General features: G+C 37.9%; 1 protein-coding gene across 1 annotated transcript; it reads right to left on the bottom strand.

Annotated features, from left to right (window-relative positions):
- Positions 1-332: 332 nt before the first annotated feature.
- On the bottom strand, positions 333-17,291 carry SLC22A16 (solute carrier family 22 member 16). Its single transcript, XM_075707719.1, has 8 exons — positions 17,254-17,291; positions 14,599-15,075; positions 11,650-11,767; positions 8,686-9,235; positions 6,649-6,776; positions 6,145-6,254; positions 5,528-5,627; positions 333-545 (listed from the first exon to the last, which is right to left on the bottom strand). Exons 1-8 carry the CDS (start codon positions 17,289-17,291, stop codon positions 333-335), a joined length of 1,734 nt encoding a protein of 577 aa, XP_075563834.1.
- Between the last annotated feature and the right edge of the window lie 1,194 nt (positions 17,292-18,485).

The following is an 18,485-nucleotide window of genomic DNA, read 5'->3' as shown; positions in this document are numbered from 1 at the left end:
CTGCAGAAAATGTGAAGCAAAGAATTGGCATAGTTTTTACATATGTGTAATCAGGTGGGTTCCAACATTTAGAGTAATCATCCCAACTGGTCACAGCAAGTCAGATAGGTTTTCTAAAGCCTGTGTAAGTTTGACAAGGGATCTAGAAATGCTATCAAATTTTCTGCAGTACCTCAGTCACGTGGAAAAGGTTTTATATACTTGCACTGTTGAAAAGGCAAGACAATACAAATTAAAAGGCACAGATATTATAGAACAGTCACATTTCTTGAATAAAAATATCTTATAAATCAGATAATGATTGAATTTGGAACAGCCATTTTGCTGTTGCTTTATTTCTCGGTGCTGACTGTTTCTTGACCAAACATCTCTATCTTTTCTAATGCTGCACCACTGTGTGCTGGAGGATTCTCTCCTGAACAGCTTTTCTCGTTTCTTCCCATTTCTGTAGCTTCTGCCAAAGTATTAGTCAACGGTTTTCCCAGTGTCTCTGGAAGCATTATTGTTAATATTCCACTCAGAAGAGCCATGACTCCAACAAGCAACTAGAAGAAATAAACAGTAGCTGTAAAGGTAGAAATGTCTCTCTAGTTATGCAACTCTTTGCTCTTACGTGAGAGTACATTTAAAATAAAGCACAAGGAACTGTTATGTAAAGCAAAGATCCTAAGTCTTAAATATTGACTGTATAAAAGATCTGCCTTTTTTTGTTGCATAAATGAAAGATTATGCAGCAGAATTAATGAAGAGCAAGTGAAGTGTTTTGTTTCACAAGGGATCAATACAAGTGCAAGCAGGAATAATTCTGTTTGAGAAAACAATACCTAGCTCTTCATTCGGTATTTCTACTGTCAGGTATGTAACAACTGATTCTAGGATTGCATACATTTATTTTTACATGCATGTTCCTAGAGGTACAATTACCCTGCCACCTGTAATCTTCATTTGCACTCTCACTCGTGAACCTATTCTCCCTGTACCTGTGTGCCTGTTCCTCCTGCACACAGCCAAAATCAGAATTTCAGCATGGATCTTTGGCCTGGAGCCACAGAAGCGCACATCCCTGCTCAGGAGGGCACTTCAGGAGACAATGAGCTAGCTCTAAACAGGAATACTTTGCTAAACTGCAGTTTCACAGATCTGTTAGGAGTGCAGGCATCTACTGACATTTGCACTGGGATCACATCTTGGATTTCTCCATGGTGTACACAGTTCCGTAACAACAGCTTACTTCAGCACGAGTGGTGCAAGAATCAGGATCCTGTGGGGTAGATGCAGAAGCACACACATGCTCCAGGAGTATCTTTTCTTTCCCTTCATTTCTGTGCCTTGTTCAGTGAGAACAATTCACACTTTCCTCCTCTGAAGTACAGAACAGCATTAAAACCCTAACATTCTTCCAACGTCAGGTTATAAATGACCCAAATCTCTCTTGATAGAAATGCTTCCACAGCGTACATCATGCCTGGCCTCAGTATTTTTCCATTTTATGACTGTGCGCTTTGATTCTGTATTATCCTTATCTTGCCCTGTGCTAATTCCACGCCTGCCCTGTTTGTTTGATACTTTCTTTCCAAGTGTGTGAGAGTGAGCATTTGGAATTAGTATGCCTATGTCTTTCACACAGAGCTTGAGAAAAGAACTGGCCAGTTACCCTCTGCAGCTAAGCCAGACTTTCTCCTTAAGTCAGAAAGGTGCTTTAAAATTGGAATTCTCCGTTGAAACCTTGAAGAGAAGTATTTTCATGGAAATGCACCGTGCTGCTTTTCCTTCCCCCCACCTCCAAAAGAAGAGGACAGCTTGTCTCAAGCATTCTTTTGAGAAGCAGAATTCACACTGTTGCATACACTCCTTTTTTTGCACTTGCATCAAATATAGAGGCTGACAAAATAAAGCAAAATACTGTTGAATACTACAAACTACGGTAAAAATAAAATAGTCATGCTCTTACCATGAGAAATTAAAAAAAAAATATCTTAGCAGTAACGTGACCAGAGGAAATGGCACTGAGTGACAAACTGAGGGAAATCCTTGCAGGCATATATATATGTGCCATGGGTGATACTTAAAAATCTATTCCAAAATATTAAAGTCTCACCTCTGAGTGTCAAAACTCTTCTGCACTATTAAAACATGATTTTCTGCCATGGTAAGACAGGATGAATTGACACACGGCAGCTATTCAACAGTAACCTCTCTTACGCACATTCTTTAAACTGTCATAAGGTTATATTTGAGGATATTGAGGGCTGTTAAGGATATTGAAGCTTATGGATGCCTGTACATTTGGAGTTTTATGAGAGCAGGGTCACTACTGGTGCCAAACAGAACAAGGTTAAAGCAACACTGTGTGCTTTGAGTATGTGTGTCTCCTCTGTTTCGGCTAGTCTTTTAGACGCTTTGCATTCTTCTCATGTTTTCCTTCCTCATGAACCTACCTCTTATTCCCCTGTAAACTCTCACCATTCTGGAAGCGTACACACCACCATCTTTCCTGCCTTTTCATCTCAGCTCTCTTAACTCTATTCCATCCCGTGTTAGTTTTCTTTTTTCAATGTGAAAGCTGCTGCATGCCGACTAATACAGTGTTTTTCCCTTCTCCCTGACCCTACAAAGCATTTTCCAATATTTCCTATGAAAGACAGACTATGAAACAATTAAGTCACAGTGTATGTACAGAAGGACTTCTCATGAAGCACCTGACATAATTTAGCTCTTTGCTTGCTCATAACAAATGTGTACATTTTGTATGTATGTACTATTTTACACATATTTCAGGATCAGAGAATGTTCTTCTGATATAGTCAATGAGTTAAATGTTTATGGATTAAAGTGTACTATTGTACAAAGTATTTAAGTATGTTTAAGCTCCACTGAAGTTAATTCGACAGGAGTACCTGCTTAAATTCATTGCTTTTTCAGGGTCTTAATTTCAAATCCGACTTTCTGCTTAGTCAAAATCTCAAAGTATTCCCAACACTTCAGTACAGGCAGCAGCTTCTAACAGCTACCATAACTAACTTCAAAAAAAGATTTACCACCATTTTTTTAATGTCTTCCTACCTACCTGAAACAACAATTTTAGTTTCATAGTGGTCTAAGACCAGGACTTAATATATTTAGTCTAGAACAAAAGATAATTCGAATTAAATATCCCTACAAAATAATACGTTTACTTTTGAGAACAAATGATTATTCTAGTCTACTATTTATATTTATATCTACATCTGATAGCTCTGAACCAATATAAAATGTGATCTTATTTACAAAATTCCTACTTCAACAAAAAAAGGTTAAATTTTGTCCTGAAAACCCACTAGTATTAGACACAGGATTTGCATTCATTTAACTTTACTGACCTCAGTGAAGAGTTTTTTAAATTTGTAATTTCTGGTTTATCTGAGAGAAAAATCAAGTCTGTTAAAGGGCTACTCTAACATAATTCCTAACAGCTGAGAAACAGTAATAGGTTATACACGGAACAGTTACTTTATTGTAAGTTTTCTATAAAGTTGTCACATGAAAAACATACTTGGTGAGTTAGTCGAGATTTATAGGCATTCAAGTGAGATGCTTGCATTACTCACAGGTGGCATAACTGTATGGGAGGCAGACTGTCAAACAAATAGCAATAGTAACTGCTTGACAATGTGTGGTGTGTACAATAGATCAACATGATGTATGTCAGTTTACTTACAAATGTAATCCACTTAATTTCATTCCAAAACATGTTACCTGAGACTTGGCACACTATGCTCCAACTCAAGACAAGGCTATTTAATAAACTGACAAATGTTTTATAATAGGAGCTAATAATGAAAACATATTCACTGTGAACTACTACACAACTCTACAGATAGTCTGGATACTTTTTGTACACTGAGAGTTGTTCAGAGCTGAAATAATTCCTCTGTTTATACTCTCATTTGCACAGCATGTTCAAGCATTCCCCATCTGTGGTTTAGCTGCAGCACTTCTGCACAGAAAAGGCTTACCAGCCAGTAAAGGCAAAACACTGACAAGAGAAAAAGAATGCTCTCTCATGACCACTTTGTTGTGCAAATGTTTCTTCTGGGATAATATCTTGGTTTGTATGGGACCATTATTAAGAAAGAAAACATTTTTTAGGAGCTTGAGGGAATAAATTAATTTGTGGTCTGCTTCATCCTCTTGACTTCCATCCAAAACAACTGAAAGTAATTAATTTAAATAATGAAACAAGTTCCCAAGAATTCTCTGAAACCAATCTCTAGCATCTATAATTGAAGATTTTATAGTTGCAAATTCAAAAGGGCACAATGCCACTTTTTCAGGAAATTCCAATGTGGTAGACAAAATTAAAGTAACAATCTGGGTGAAAGACACATCCCAATATATTTTTACCTTCTGATACGTGTAATCTACATATAACATTGGTGTGCTAGTCACAGTGAATTCTAAGGGGTTTTGAAAGAACTCAAACAATTTTTAAATCATTAATAAACTCTTCTCTACTTAAAGCTTTAATATAAACATTGTAATTCCTTCTGTTTTTACACATATAGGCATAAATTATACTTTAGGAGTAAAAAAGGGATTGAATAGCTGCAGGATTTCTAAGCAGCAAATGCCTCATAACATAAATGTAATAAAGAAATGTGATCCATTTGTGAGCAGGAAATACATAAAATATCTTGTCCAAAGTGGATTTGAAGCTACATAATGCAGACAAAATGCCCAAAGTCCACAAAGGAATGGTTCCACCTCTGTTTTCTTGGGGCAACTGGACGTAGAAGACAAAACCTAATGGTAGCATGACCTGGAGTCACCTACAAGTAGGATGTGCCTAGTGAATCCAGTGTTCTGTTGCTTGTCAAAATCACCATGAACCTCATCAATATATCATTTGCTTCTCTTTTTCTATCTCATGAATTGTTTTGTTCGGTTCTTGTAAATGAAAAATGAAAAAATGAAGCTTTGGGACAGCTGTGAAGACCAAGTATAGTAAGCATAAGACATTCTTGATCTCTTGGAAGGCTATTCCAAAGATGCAATGTCCCAGGAAAGCCATGGAAAAGATTAAGGAATAATATTAAGAAAAAACAGCCACCCATGGTGAATTCCAAGAATGGAAGAACTATGCCTTTGAAAAAAGGTAAGAGTAAATCATGAGCATGGTCAAGAACTGCTAGGCCTGTAGAGTAAAGAAGTATGGATTAAGACACTTCCTAAATGTTACATGGTAGATAAAGTGAATTTTTATGGAAAATATTTTTATCAATTTTATACTAGGATTCAGTGCATAAGTTTGTTTATATCTTCCACCATAAAAACTTTTCAGAAGATTTCAGTGACTCCAAGTCTCCCTTTTGCTTTAGCTGCATATTTTTAACAATATGAAGTTACTTTGAGACTTAAAATTTAGAACAAGAATGGTTCATTCAATTTCCTTTTCAAAATAAAAGCTCAGCTTTTGGTTCCTGAGAAAACAAGTGACACATATGCCTTTTCAAAACCAGAAACATTCACCATTGAAATAAATACTTACAAGTGGCATGAAAATCCAAACGCTTCTCAGATATACACAGAAAGGAGCAACCACACTTCCTGCACGGCACATCATGCTTCCACTTCCAACAGCAAGCGATCTACACATAAAACAAAGACTTTGATAAGAATTCTGGCAGATGAAGCAAACATTAGAACATTAGAAATTAGAAATGCACAGACACTCAAAACATCAGTAGGATGACATGTGTCTTTATGCAATGGTACTAGGAAGCTATTGCTACACCAGTGTAAATTTATATTGTAATGCAATTCATCTGCTTCTATAATTAAGATTAAAAATTCATTCAGCAGAGACCAGAGGGTGAACAACCAGGACTTTTAAGAAAGGCATAAATAATGTTTAAGAAAGTATGAGTATTCTTCTAGTTCCTCAATGAAACCAAAGAATGCACATGGAAATGAAAAATAAATAAAAATTTATTATATAGCCAAATACTAGACATCTCTGGAGCAGCAGAGGAACTCATCCCATCCCAAGTCTTTTGGACCACTGCCACTAATGTCAAGAGCTGCTAGATCTGGCCCGGGAGCATAACAAAGAAAAGGAAATAACAGCAAAATAATGAAAAATATATGACTGATGAAAGCTCTTACCTTACAATTGTTGGGTACAGTTCTGCTGTGTAGAGATATATAAGGCCAAATGCCACACCTATTGAAAATTTTCCAGCCATATTTGCTAAGATAATTAATATATTGAAATCCTATTGAAAGAGAGCACAAATAAATAAATCACCAGAAAATAACACTGTTTCAAACTTAATTTAAATCCTTCAAAAGTTGTGACCCTTCTTTAAACAAGAAGCAGTACTTATTGCTTGCTTTTTTAAAATAGGTCTTAGTAAGCAACTAGTGTCCATTTAACTTTTTACCAGTCCTGGTTCACTGAAGCCCTGGGAACATTTTACATGTGACCCCAGCAATGAAACGGTGAAACCTGTACTGAAAATACAGAAATCTATCTCAGACTGGCAGCCGCATTGTAAAAACAGCCTTTAACCAACTATATGATTTAGAAAGGGCAGCTGCATCTACTGACTTAAAAGCCTTTAAAATCAATTTCTAGTATAGAAACACTTTCAACGGTACGTGACTAACCTGAGGTATGAACATAATTAAAACACAGATCAGTGCACTTAAAATAAGGAACGGAATGAGTGTGTTTCTCCTTCCCAGTTTGTCCATCCCAATGCAAGCAATGATATAGCAAGGCAACTCCACAGCACCTGTCAGTATGAAATTATTTTGTTTTAAGTCATGATTACACATATTCATGTTATAACTTCCTCTTTATGGGGATTCATTTAATCTAGGGGGTAGTAAATAACTGAAATCTAGAGATAACCAGTGTGTTGGGCTAGTTCATTTGGTAACAGAAATAGCAACAGAAGGCAGAAAGCATGGCCTAAAATATGACAGTGGGGGATGGAGAAGGACAAGGGAAACGGGTTTCACAGCACAGAGCAGCTCCTTTGTGGTGCTGTGGTGGAAAAGTACAGAAAACAGCAAGGCCACAGTCCTGCTTTTATGACACTGGCACTTATGACTGAAAGCTCTCCATTTTCTGCTCTTTTGCTTCAGGTCTTTTCACATCAACAGCTTAAATGTGCCCACGAGGAATACTGCTGGTGTCACACTGACACAGCTCTCAGGATTTGCCAGCTTCCACCCGGACACAGAGCTGAAGCCACAGGCGCCTCCCCCAGCTTCAGCCCCAGATCACCCCAACGTAAAAGGCAAGCAAAGTCTCTCCAGGTCTGGTTTTCTGAGCCAGCTCCACAAACACAGAAAGTGCAGTTCCAGCTTTCTCTCTTCTCCATTGAAAAGAGGGCAGCTGCTTACAATACCCCATTCTTATTCAGATTGTCTCTTCCTAATGTCTCTTTCCAGAGAAGAACTTCTGCAGCTCTAAAGGAACTGGCGTTTGGCTAGGACTGTTCACAAATCCCATGTAAACATGATTTGCCCCTAGACAAATTATATTGAGCCGAAGCCAGTTCAGACATTTTAAACCAACTCGCTCATGAAGAATGGTACTATGTCCAATGTAAAATAAAGGAAGAACGTAAGATACAGCCCTGAACAAATACGCTACACTCCTTTACTAAGCACATGTAGTATGTCAACACACTTATAATATCAGGAAACAATCTTTTGGGCCTGTGTTGGTAAAAGCAGGTTGCAATTATTCAGTGTATGTTAGTCTGCTAAAATATTTTTGAAGGAGGTACATACAGTGATTTATGCGCTGTACTCCACCAAACCATTTCTGTGCAATACTAGCATCCACTCTTCAACATGTCAGTCTACCCATACGCTATAATATGTGACAACACAAACTGCATTCATGAGTGCCCCAGTCTTGTGTGCTTATGTACATGAACAGTCACATTCACTTTACGGAGAGCACTCAGCTGCATAAAGCAGACCGTATGATTTAATTCTTTGCTGGCTCAGAGCTGCATGCCCGATCTAGAGTCTTCTGAAGTCAATGGAATATTTCCACTGATCTTAACAAACTTTAGATCAGGCCTTGAAAGCACTGAGCTGCCTTTGTAGACAACTTACATACCAGAGGAAGATTACAGTCAGACCAACAAAATTAAAAGAATACTACAACTATACCAAAAATATACTTCTGAGAAAACTAAAATTACTCTTGCTTCTGAGAATTATGAATCTATTTTCTACACAGACAGACTCACTATATCAGGACTCTAAATAATTAAAGGAATAATTTTTTTCTCTTGTTTTCCAAGTTTGTGCCTTTAACAGAGCCATGTGAATTTTGTGTTGCTGGTCTGCTTCCCTTAGTGTTTGTGTGGTTCTGCTATATGCTTGCAGGGCAAAGAGGAGACAGGCAAAATATGGTTTTACAATCACAAAGACAGATGGAGAAGAATTTTGTACACCAACAAATTTTAAATTCTCTTTTTTTTCCAGAAACAGTGAGATTTGGAGTGAATGATACTCCTCCTGTGTTAGTCAACTTTATGAAGAGTTATCAAGAAACTTTTTGGACAAGGTTCATAATTGAACGAACAAAGTTAAAAAATTGGCTGTCAAATCTATAGACATTTCTAAATGTTATGTTCCAGTTCTGTCATAAACAGAATAAGGTACAAAAATATTTACCTATGAGAAAGAGATTTAAATATTCATTGCCTCCTAGACTGACAGAACTGAGGGAGAAGACGTAGTACCCCAAGCTCCCAGTGAACCAGATCAGCCAGACTGTGATGGTCCTTCTTGCAATGTGCCAGTTACAAAACAGGTCTAAGATGTTGTGCTTCTTTGTTGAGGAAGTGTCATTGTCACCTGTTCTGCCACTGACTAGATCATCTTGTTGGACTGAGCACAGTTCAGAAACTTTGCAGGGAGTGCTTACTTTATTCCATCTTGCCATTATATTAATTACTTTTTGTGCATCTTCATATCTTTCCTCTGACAGGAGCCAAAAAGGTGTTTCTGGGAGCATCCAGCAGCACAAGACAAAGGGAAGAGTGGCTATGGAGAGAAATATCTGATAGACCCACCAGGTCCGAACCAAAAATCCCACGAGTGCCACAACCATTATTCCCATAGCAAAAAAAGCATGGACATGCATAGAAGCCCAGGTTCGTGCTTTAATGCCAACAAATTCAGTCACATAAACAAAAGCCACAACCAGATAGCCACTTGAAACCTGGGGGGGTGGGAGAGAGAAAAAAAAAGAGTGAGGTTTGTGTCTACTCTCCTTGTGCAACAGCAGTAAAAACAAACAGCTAGTGTTCCATATTTGTGTATGCTTAATTGCCACCACACTGGCATGTCCCACACTGACAGAAAAAACCACAACCCTGAAAACAAATCTGCTGGAGAAAAAGTTCACTCAAACCTTCAGACTGCCCAGACACTGTATTTAAAAATGTCACGTGATTTTGGATGCTTCTCTGTAGTTGGGGAGAGCCAGCAAGCTGCACCTGAAAAAGAGCCTGATTGGCTGATGTCGCTAAGCCCTTCACCTCCAAAAATCAGGTCCCTTAATGACATTGCAAACTAGACTCTTAGGAAAACGAGGTCCCCTGAAGTAACTGCCGCTTCTGCAAATCTTGATCTTGGCTTTACGTCAGGGAACTGCAAATTTACTAAGAATTACCTTCCACATCCTTGTAAATTATCTCATCAAATTAAATTTTTACAATGTTGGAAGAGAATCTCATATATGTGGCTATGTGTTCTCATATGTTATCTAGCAAATGCAACTACTGGCATGTTCTGCCAGTATATATCTGTTTTAGTATTTCTTCACTGAATATATATATATTATTGAATATATATATTATTAAATATATATATTACAATTTTTCTAGCAACAGTCAAACTGTTGGTATCTCAAAACATTTCAAAGCACAACTAGAAAATCTAGACTAGGAACTGGGATTGTTTAGCCTGGAGAAGAGGAGGCTGAGGGGAGACCTTATTGCTCTCTACAACTACCTGAAAGGAGGTTGTAGTGAGGTGGCTGTTGGTCTCTTCTCCCAAGTAACTAGTGATAGGATGAGAGGAAGTAGGCTCAAGCTGTGCCAGGGGAGATTTAGATTGGATATTAGGAAAAATTTCTTCATGGAAAGGGTAGTCAAGCATTGGAACAGGCTGCCCAGAGAGGCGGTGGAGTCACCATCCCTGGAAGTGTTCAAAAAACGGGTAGATGTGGCACTCTGGGACATGGTTTAGTGGGCATGGTGGTGTTGGGTTGATAGTTGGACTAATGATCTTAGAGATCCTTTCCAATCTTAATGATTCCTAGTTTTCACTTTCATTAAAAATAATCCAGCCACCAAGCCAGGAAACAAGAAATTGCTACTCTATCCTTAATTGGTTTAGTGGTGGACTTGGTAATGTTAGGTTAATGGTTGGACTGGATGATCTTAAAGGTCTTTTCCAACATAAATGATTCTATGATTCTATGATTAATCAATTTTCTGGTTAAAAATATTCCAGTTAATAAACTCTGATTCTGAACCCGCTGACCCTGATAGGAAAGCTGTGCTGATCTCAGTGGCACAGGCCTAGAGCTTTAGACCTCCATCTCGCAAATCAGTCCCAGTGGGCAGTTAAAACCTACAGCTTTGGTCTAGTCACAGCTTTTTGGGTTTCTAAGCTACCACAGCCATCATTTCTAAACATCAACAGCCAAGAGAGTCAGTAGAGAGACTCCTGTTGATCTCACTCCTCAAGGCTGAAATGCCCATGCCGTTTTTCCTGCTAGGGAATCCTTCTGAGCTCTAATCAGGCAAAGGGAAGTCCAGGTGCAAGGTCCTGTCTTGACTAATGCACTGTCAGCAGGAATAAAGTAAATTATATCGTTATTTTCAAATATCTAACCTACTTCAAGTTACATAATTTTTCTTGTGATAGCATTCTAATTTCTTTATGCATTATATAGTGAAAGACTACGAATATTATACTTTTGGATGTAAAATAGCAATTTAAAATTGGTTACTATGTATAAAGATTGAATATATATCAGGTATTGGATATATAGCATAAATATATAAAAGTATATGTATAGATACGCATAAACACATATAATAGAATACCCTTAAGTACAGTATACACATCTAGGTGTTAAACATGTCTACCTATGTATTTAGTATTCCAGATGTAGCTTAAAAGACCAAAGAGATGCATGGAAGAGAAAATATGCATCTCTCCTCCATCACTCAAAATGGTAGAGATAAAAATCATACTTGTTATAGATTTGTTATTTTAAGAAAAATATACTCAATTTCCAACAACAAGGAGAAATACAATGGCAGCTGCAATGCAGAATCCAGAGTTCGCTGCTCACACTTGGTATCTAATTACCAGTCCAGCAGAGGTTGGGATGGAGGAAGTACCAAATATTGCTTCATACAGACGCTTTCTATTAATTCAAAGAGGAAAAGTGCTGTGGTCCAAGAACATTCAGACTCTCCCTGCTCTGCTGAAATAAGTGCAACAGAGGGGGCTTTAGAATAATGAAGTAGGAGAGGAAATTATAACAAAAGGGAGGTTTTCCTGAGAAGGGGTAGGAAATGACACATGAAAAGAGCCAGGGTGAACATCCTTTCTTACCATAGCAAGGAGAAAGCGCACAATCACGAAACTGTAGTAGTCAAACGTGAAGGCCACTGCGATGCCAAATACAAACTGACCAGCACTTGTGAACCACATAACACGCTGTCTTCCCAGTCTGCAAATCACAGCAGTAATAAAATTATGAATAACCATAAACATTCTATTAAAATACACCTGCAACTCCAGAAAGCCTACCTGGAAGTGAGTCTGAAAATACTGTACTTAGTACTTTCACTCACCACAGAAACTCTGGTTTAGTTACCTGTATTTATTTTTCAGTAATTCCAACTTCCAAGAAAAAGGAAGCTGCTATGGACAGAACTTCCACAATTCTTGGCTGGAAACAACACGCAGAAGTGGGCATTACATATGCTCACCTCCAGTTTCAAGTTTAACTTCTACATAACTAATATGCAAATTTACTCTGTTTTATTTATGAGGACAGTAGGTAAGACTCGCTTTTTCAGGTATTTTATATCAAGTTATGTCTAATTAATAATTTCTAACAAAAGTTAGCTGTGATAACACGTCATCTCTTGCCAAAGTAACAACCAATCTGGATAGTAATGAAAGGCTTCTGTAACATATCTTTGTCCAGTTATTTAAAGTTGAATTCTCTAATAAATGACAATTATATAGTTCCCCTGAATTTTCTGATTGTATCACAGCACACGTGCATGCATATACAAACATATACAAACAAATCCAGGAAGCTAGTATACTAACAGCAAAAAAACCCATGTCAAATACTAGCTTCCCATCAACAACAGAGTAATTTCCAGTGTGAAAGAAGGGCATTTAGTAAAAAGAAACTTCTGTTTGTTTATCTTCTTCCCGTATCTCAGGGAGCAAATATACCAAGTAGAACCAGTTGTCCCTAAACCAGTGAGCACATGCTATCAATAAAAATCTCATCGGAGGAGAAAACCTAGAAATCTGCAGTAGGTATTCAAGACTCTATTGAGGATTCATTATACTCTATCTACAAATGTTCTGTAATACAAAATGCATGGAACCGTTTTTCTTCCCTGATAATATTCTCTTGGACTCTTACAATCTACTCCACTGCGAACAGCTTTTCACAGAGGTGGATATTATGTTTAGACAGAGAGTCTGAGGACTTTCAGGGGTGTGAGCTCATTTGTCGGTTTTTCTCCATGAGTATTTGGCACTACATTAAAACAACTCCTATTTTTCTCCAACCTTGACCTGGAGTCATGCACATTTGGTCTCTAATCCCTGCCAGAAAAGATCCCAGTGAGTCCTAGCTGTTGGAGCTCTTCTGTTGGGAAATCTGTTAATTGGGAATGGGACGAACCCATAAACTTATTTCCCACCAGCCAGGATGTGTCAAAAAATAATAACTTTCAGCTGTAAAATCTACAGTTGTAAATCTGCAACTCAGAATGTGTGTATTATCTTAACTGGTTGTCCATGGCTTGAATTAATGGAAATGAGAACAATATGATCATAAACTTATAAATCATGTCTGAGTATTAATTAATAAAGCTGTGAATGATTTCAAGGGATGCAGAACAAATGTTGGCATTATATTCTGGTTTTGTATTAAATGCGGTTTTACAAAGCCTTGGATCGGGAGGCAGGATTGATTCCATGTGTTCTAAAAGCCAAATGAAAGAAAGATCATCTTTACTTTTGCATTCCCATGTTGTTAACTGTCACACTGTAGTGTTGTGCTAATGAAGGAGAAATCAGAAAACAACACGCCTGGTCTCCTTTTTCTGCTTATACTGTTAGCTGTGGGATTAAAAAGTCACCCTCCACCTAACAGAGCTGTTAGTCAACAAGCTCCTTTATAGAAAGAGACAAATAACACTAAACCAGTCTTCAAAGCAAAACACGGGTACATAAACCGCCTGAGACAAAACCAAGTATAACGTAGCTTAGGCGTTTGACTCTTACATGGATAGAGGGGCAGGCACAGCTGGATATTCTTCTGAGGTAGGAATACATGTGTTTGTGTTGAGAGAGAAAACCAAGAGAAGCAGGAGGATACAGACGTATATCCTGGATCTCGCTATTGCTTCTGAGTCCAGCTCTGATGCTGGATCTCAGTGCATGGTCTGAGATAACATCCAGGGAGGAAGTGTCCGAGGGGAATGGGCTGAAGGACCGCCTTGGCACCATGAGCACGGGACTGCTCGGGTCGAGTCCCTCCACAGACTGATTCTCCTCATACTCAAATAGAATTTTGTACGTGCTGGTAAATAAATGAAACTGCAGGACAGCTCAATAACAACCATTTTTCCTCCTATCTGGACTAACCTTCAAGAGACTGAAGTTTAAGCTAACCACTCAGGGAAAAACTACAATTGGACAGCAAAGAAAAATAGTGTATGGGTGTTTATTTTAAGAACATGGGGCCTGAGCAAACCCTCAAAGCCTTTGCATCAGCCCTACAGAGCTGTATTCATGACAGAGGTTAGGAAATCTGTGATTTTAAAATACATGGTTTTTAACCTTCCAGTAGCCCTTCAGCTGTTCATCATACCCAGAAATAAAAATCTATGTTTCCATGAGGAATCTCTCCTCATGGAAAATGAGGTGAAAATCTGCTCCCGGGTTTTACCATTGCTATTACTACTAACCATTGCTATTCCTGTTAAAAAAAAAAAAAAAAAAAAAATCTAGGGGCAAATACTAGCTGCGTAAGACAATTTGAGGGATCAAGGCCTAGAACAATGGCTGATATAAAGTAGGAAAAAAATTCTAAAAGCAAATGATTTGCTAATACCTTTTAAAATTAGTACTTGCTATCGGAAGAAGAAGTTGAGTTAAACACCTCTGTGCATAAAACAATATCCAAACCTCCTGAATTGTGAATACATAATTATGAATACACAATGAATGAAAACAAAAAAATAGGTAGATATGCGTGGTGTTACTGCAGTCTGAAGCTACAATTTTCAGAGGATGGCACTTTACCTGTCAGCAATGTCACCAAAAATCACCGCTCCAATCAAGACTCCAAGCATGAATGTAGGCTGGATTAATTTTGCAAGCCATTCTCGGTCACAGACCAGATCCCACTGCGTAACAACAGTGCTCTTCCACTTTGTATCATCATAAAGAAATCCATCAGAACAAGAAAATACGGACTTGTTGCCTTTGTATTCATATGCCAGATCCAAACTGACTTCTCGTTTGGACCTGCTGCATTGGTTAAGTTCCCAAATGTCTCCATTTTGCAGCTGGACTACAATGTAATTTTCTGTTGATGTCCACAGTGTCCAGGTGTCCTCTATACTTGATTCAGAGGAGTTGTAGAAAAGAACACTACTCACATTTCCAGGGATCCCACATACAAAGTTAGGAGTAACAGCCATGAACACAGACGCTAAGTAATGGATACCACATGACATAGCTTGAAACACAGATGCAAAATAAACACATGCTTGAAATCTGTAAAAGGAAAGAAAAAGGTTTACTGAAGAAAAGCCCTCTATACATGAAAAAAAAAAAAAACCAACATAATTATTTTGCTAGGATCAGTAAATGGAGACATCATTAAAGTGCCTAGTGTTTTGCTACATAGTGCTGCTTCAATATTAGCTTAGCCCTGCAAGAGACCTAAGATGAGAAAAGATCCAGAGCAGAAGTAATCTACTGTCAGGAAATAAATGCTGCTCTTAGTCATGTGTTTAGCTGTACAGAGAGAAGACCATTTAAAAAGAAACAATTCCAAACTTAAGCACTTAGTTTGTAGCAACCTTCCACCCTCCAATTCTGTGTAGTACATCCCCTCAAAGTAAGGCCTTAGGTTACTGGAATGGTTAGAAAAAACAAAATGTTGCAACCTCAGGTTCTGAAGGATAGAGATATGTGCATCAAATAAAACAAACCAAACACATTACGCCTTTCATTTCACCTAATTGTATCAATATAAATGTATTCCATCCATCTTCCATCTCTTTTTATTGCCTCTGAAAGACAAAGAGAGAATACACGTAGGCACATGTAGAGGAAGATAGAATCTGAACAGTGTGAAATGTTTTGTACCAAAACATAGCCATAAACTGGGTTGGGTTTTGGCTTATACAGGTGTGCAGTTATGCATTAAAGATTGTATCATAAAGCAAACATGGTAAAAGAATGTTGTATGCATAGCTTGAGTTTTAGTATTTTAACAGCTTTTAAACCATGCTTAAGATGCAAGTAAATGTTAGTATACAAATCGCACATGTATTCTGAATTTCAAAAGACTTGCAATGAACTCTAGTATCACTGACTGCAAATTCTAGACAGTTTCTGATAATCTAAGTATAAGGAGTCTTTTCCTCAATTAAATGTTAAAATTATGCACATAATTAGTACAACATCTGTTCAGAAAAAAACAACATAGCTTTGGTTTCTCCTCCGCTTTTTATTTCCTGAAAGCCAACCAACTGCACTAATTTAAAGAAGCATTCAATGAGCTTCTATATATACATCCTTACTACAGTATCTGCTGGACCTTGGTAGTATGAAACAAAAAGCAGCTTTTTTTTAAATGACCAGAGGCTACCTCTGCTGAAGCTATAGGAAATGATGCCTGAAAAACAATTGCCTTGAAATGTCTTGTGGGAAAAGTCAGAGCAATTCCAGTCCCTGTAACAAATGCGACCTCTAGATCACTCCTCTCCGAAATGTTATCTAATCTAGCCTTGAATTCCCATAATAAAGGCTGCAACAGTACCTAGCCTAGGACTTTTAAATCATCTATCACCGCAATTTCTAACGAATTTCCAAGCTACCTACAACCAAAGTATCTAAATAGAATTTGCTGGATACATTGTCTTAAGGTCCAATTAACCTTTCCAATCAAACAGTTCTCTTGTATAAGCTAACTCCATTCACCATCCTCATTCTCATCTGCCTTTTATCTTGTGATGCTTATTTCTTTCCTTGGTAAATGTAAACCCAGTTGCCTATCCTGTCTTTCCAATGGCATTGTTGCTGTTCAGATGGAGCACTTTTTATCTCCCTCTCTCTTGACAACAGCTCTATTGACTTTCCCACAGCAGTCTGAGGAGAGGGATGAATTGCTAAGCCCACCATGGCAGCTCAGAAGCTGGCTCCACTTCCCTCTTGAAGACTCGGCAAGGCAATCCTCACATATGTGCTGTGCTGCTCTTTCCCAACAAACCTTGTGAGCGATATGGTCAAGAGAAACTGTACATAACCACAGCATCCCTCAAGCCTACCAATCCCCTCCTGAGAGAACAGCCTCTTGAGGACTAAGTAGCTAGCCATAAATCAAAGCAAGGCTAAACCTGCTCGGAAAAGCTTTTGGACTCTCTTGGACCACAAAAAAGCAAAGATTATTCTGAAATGTAACCTTTGTCCCCCTATTAATGTAGACAAATATGGTCAGCAACATTTTCTAGTTCCTCTTCTCTAGTTTAATTTTAACTGTTCCCATCAAAAGACATGAACTTGTTTTAAAAATAGCACAGCAAGACCAAATTCAACAACTTGGGCTATTGTTGTAGTATGCAGAATGACTGAAATCAGGACCAGAAGACCTCTAGCATATTAGTGAATTTAATCCCAAGAACCTGTGCAGTTACATCTTCTCCTAGCTAATAAAAAGTGGCATACCTGGAACCAGGATCCCCAGTATTTGCAGTATCTGTCATTATGCATCAGGAAATTGCAGTGTCAGATAGCCCAGTTGGTACTTCCCAGACAGAGGAAGAATTAAGTCATTTCAAACTCCCATACATTCACCTTGAGTTTCTTAATTAGCTCTCACAGTACAAGAAATATCAGGTTCATCATTTCTCTTCTAGCCAGTAAGAGTGAGCAGGAACAATATTTTTATGCCCTTTCTTGTTGGAGAGGCTTGAAAGAAGACAACAACTTGTAAGGATATGGACTGAGAAGATGGCATGAACCAAAGCATTACATTATTTTTTAAAAACTCAAATCCCAAGAGAATGACCAGGGCTATGATTTTGATCAGGTCTAGCTAATCTCTGCACTAACTGCTCCCTTGAGAGTTTTATCTTATCTCTTCCTGAATGCTTGTGATCGTACTTCAATAACCATTTTGACAGACTGCTCCACTGTTGGAAAGTTTCTCATTAAATCTAATCTCAATGTCCCCTTTTTCAGTGTAAGACTATTAGCAGCTTATAAAACATCCTTGTGCAACCTTGAATAAATCTTCCTTGTCTTTTATCACTTCGTTGCACAGAATTATCAGTTATCCCCCTCTAGTTACTTTCTAAAACTATACAAATTACAGTCCCTTACCCTTTCCTCATTTTTCCTTTGTGTCCTATTGAACAGTTTCCACCTCTATAAAAAGAAATAAAGGCAGGATTTATTTTAAAGAAATATCTGTGACATGCCATATTTCACCCATCTTTCAAGGGTTTAACTTAGAACTAGATATAACTGATTCCTGTAAAAATGTTCATCCATTCTCAATGTTATGAAAATCTTATTCAGTTCCAATGAAGAAATCCACTCTGTAGTACCGTTATTTTTCTTACCTGATTTGCAGCACCTATGCTAAGCAAACACAAAAAGTCAAACAGAATGCCAGATATACATTAAAAGACATAATTTATGTTGTTTATGAATTAATTTAAGAACAGGAAAACATGTTTTTACAGCAAAATGGCCATGTTGTTGCAGAATCCTGCAGTATGGATTGCACTGCAGTTTTTAACCTCTAACTGTTCAATAAAAAAAAGCCAAGGAGCAGGCAGGGGAAGCAGGAATAGGGAAGAATTAAGGCCTGATGTGAAGCTAGAAAAGTGTTTGGCAGCACCAGTGGCTGAAGGAATCCCACAGCCCTGCCACCACACTAATGGGCTACTCCC

The sequence above is a fragment of the Pelecanus crispus genome, chromosome 3 (genome assembly GCF_030463565.1).
Source record: "Pelecanus crispus isolate bPelCri1 chromosome 3, bPelCri1.pri, whole genome shotgun sequence".
NCBI classification, from domain to species: domain Eukaryota; kingdom Metazoa; phylum Chordata; class Aves; order Pelecaniformes; family Pelecanidae; genus Pelecanus; species Pelecanus crispus.
Note: the sequence above shows the minus strand (reverse complement) of the source record. Positions and strands in the feature narration are given on the sequence as shown.

Coding starts and splice junctions, on each gene's coding strand:
- SLC22A16 (XM_075707719.1), bottom strand. CDS start 17,291: ATGACAGATACTGCAAATACTGGGGATCCTGGTTCCAG. Junction 6,777..8,685: donor TTTAAATCTCTTTCTCATAG/GTAAATATTTTT, acceptor TCATACTGACAG/GTGCTGTGGAGTTGCCTTGC. Junction 546..5,527: donor TTTGGATTTTCATGCCACTT/GTAAGTATTTAT, acceptor TATTTCTTCTAG/TTGCTTGTTGGAGTCATGGC.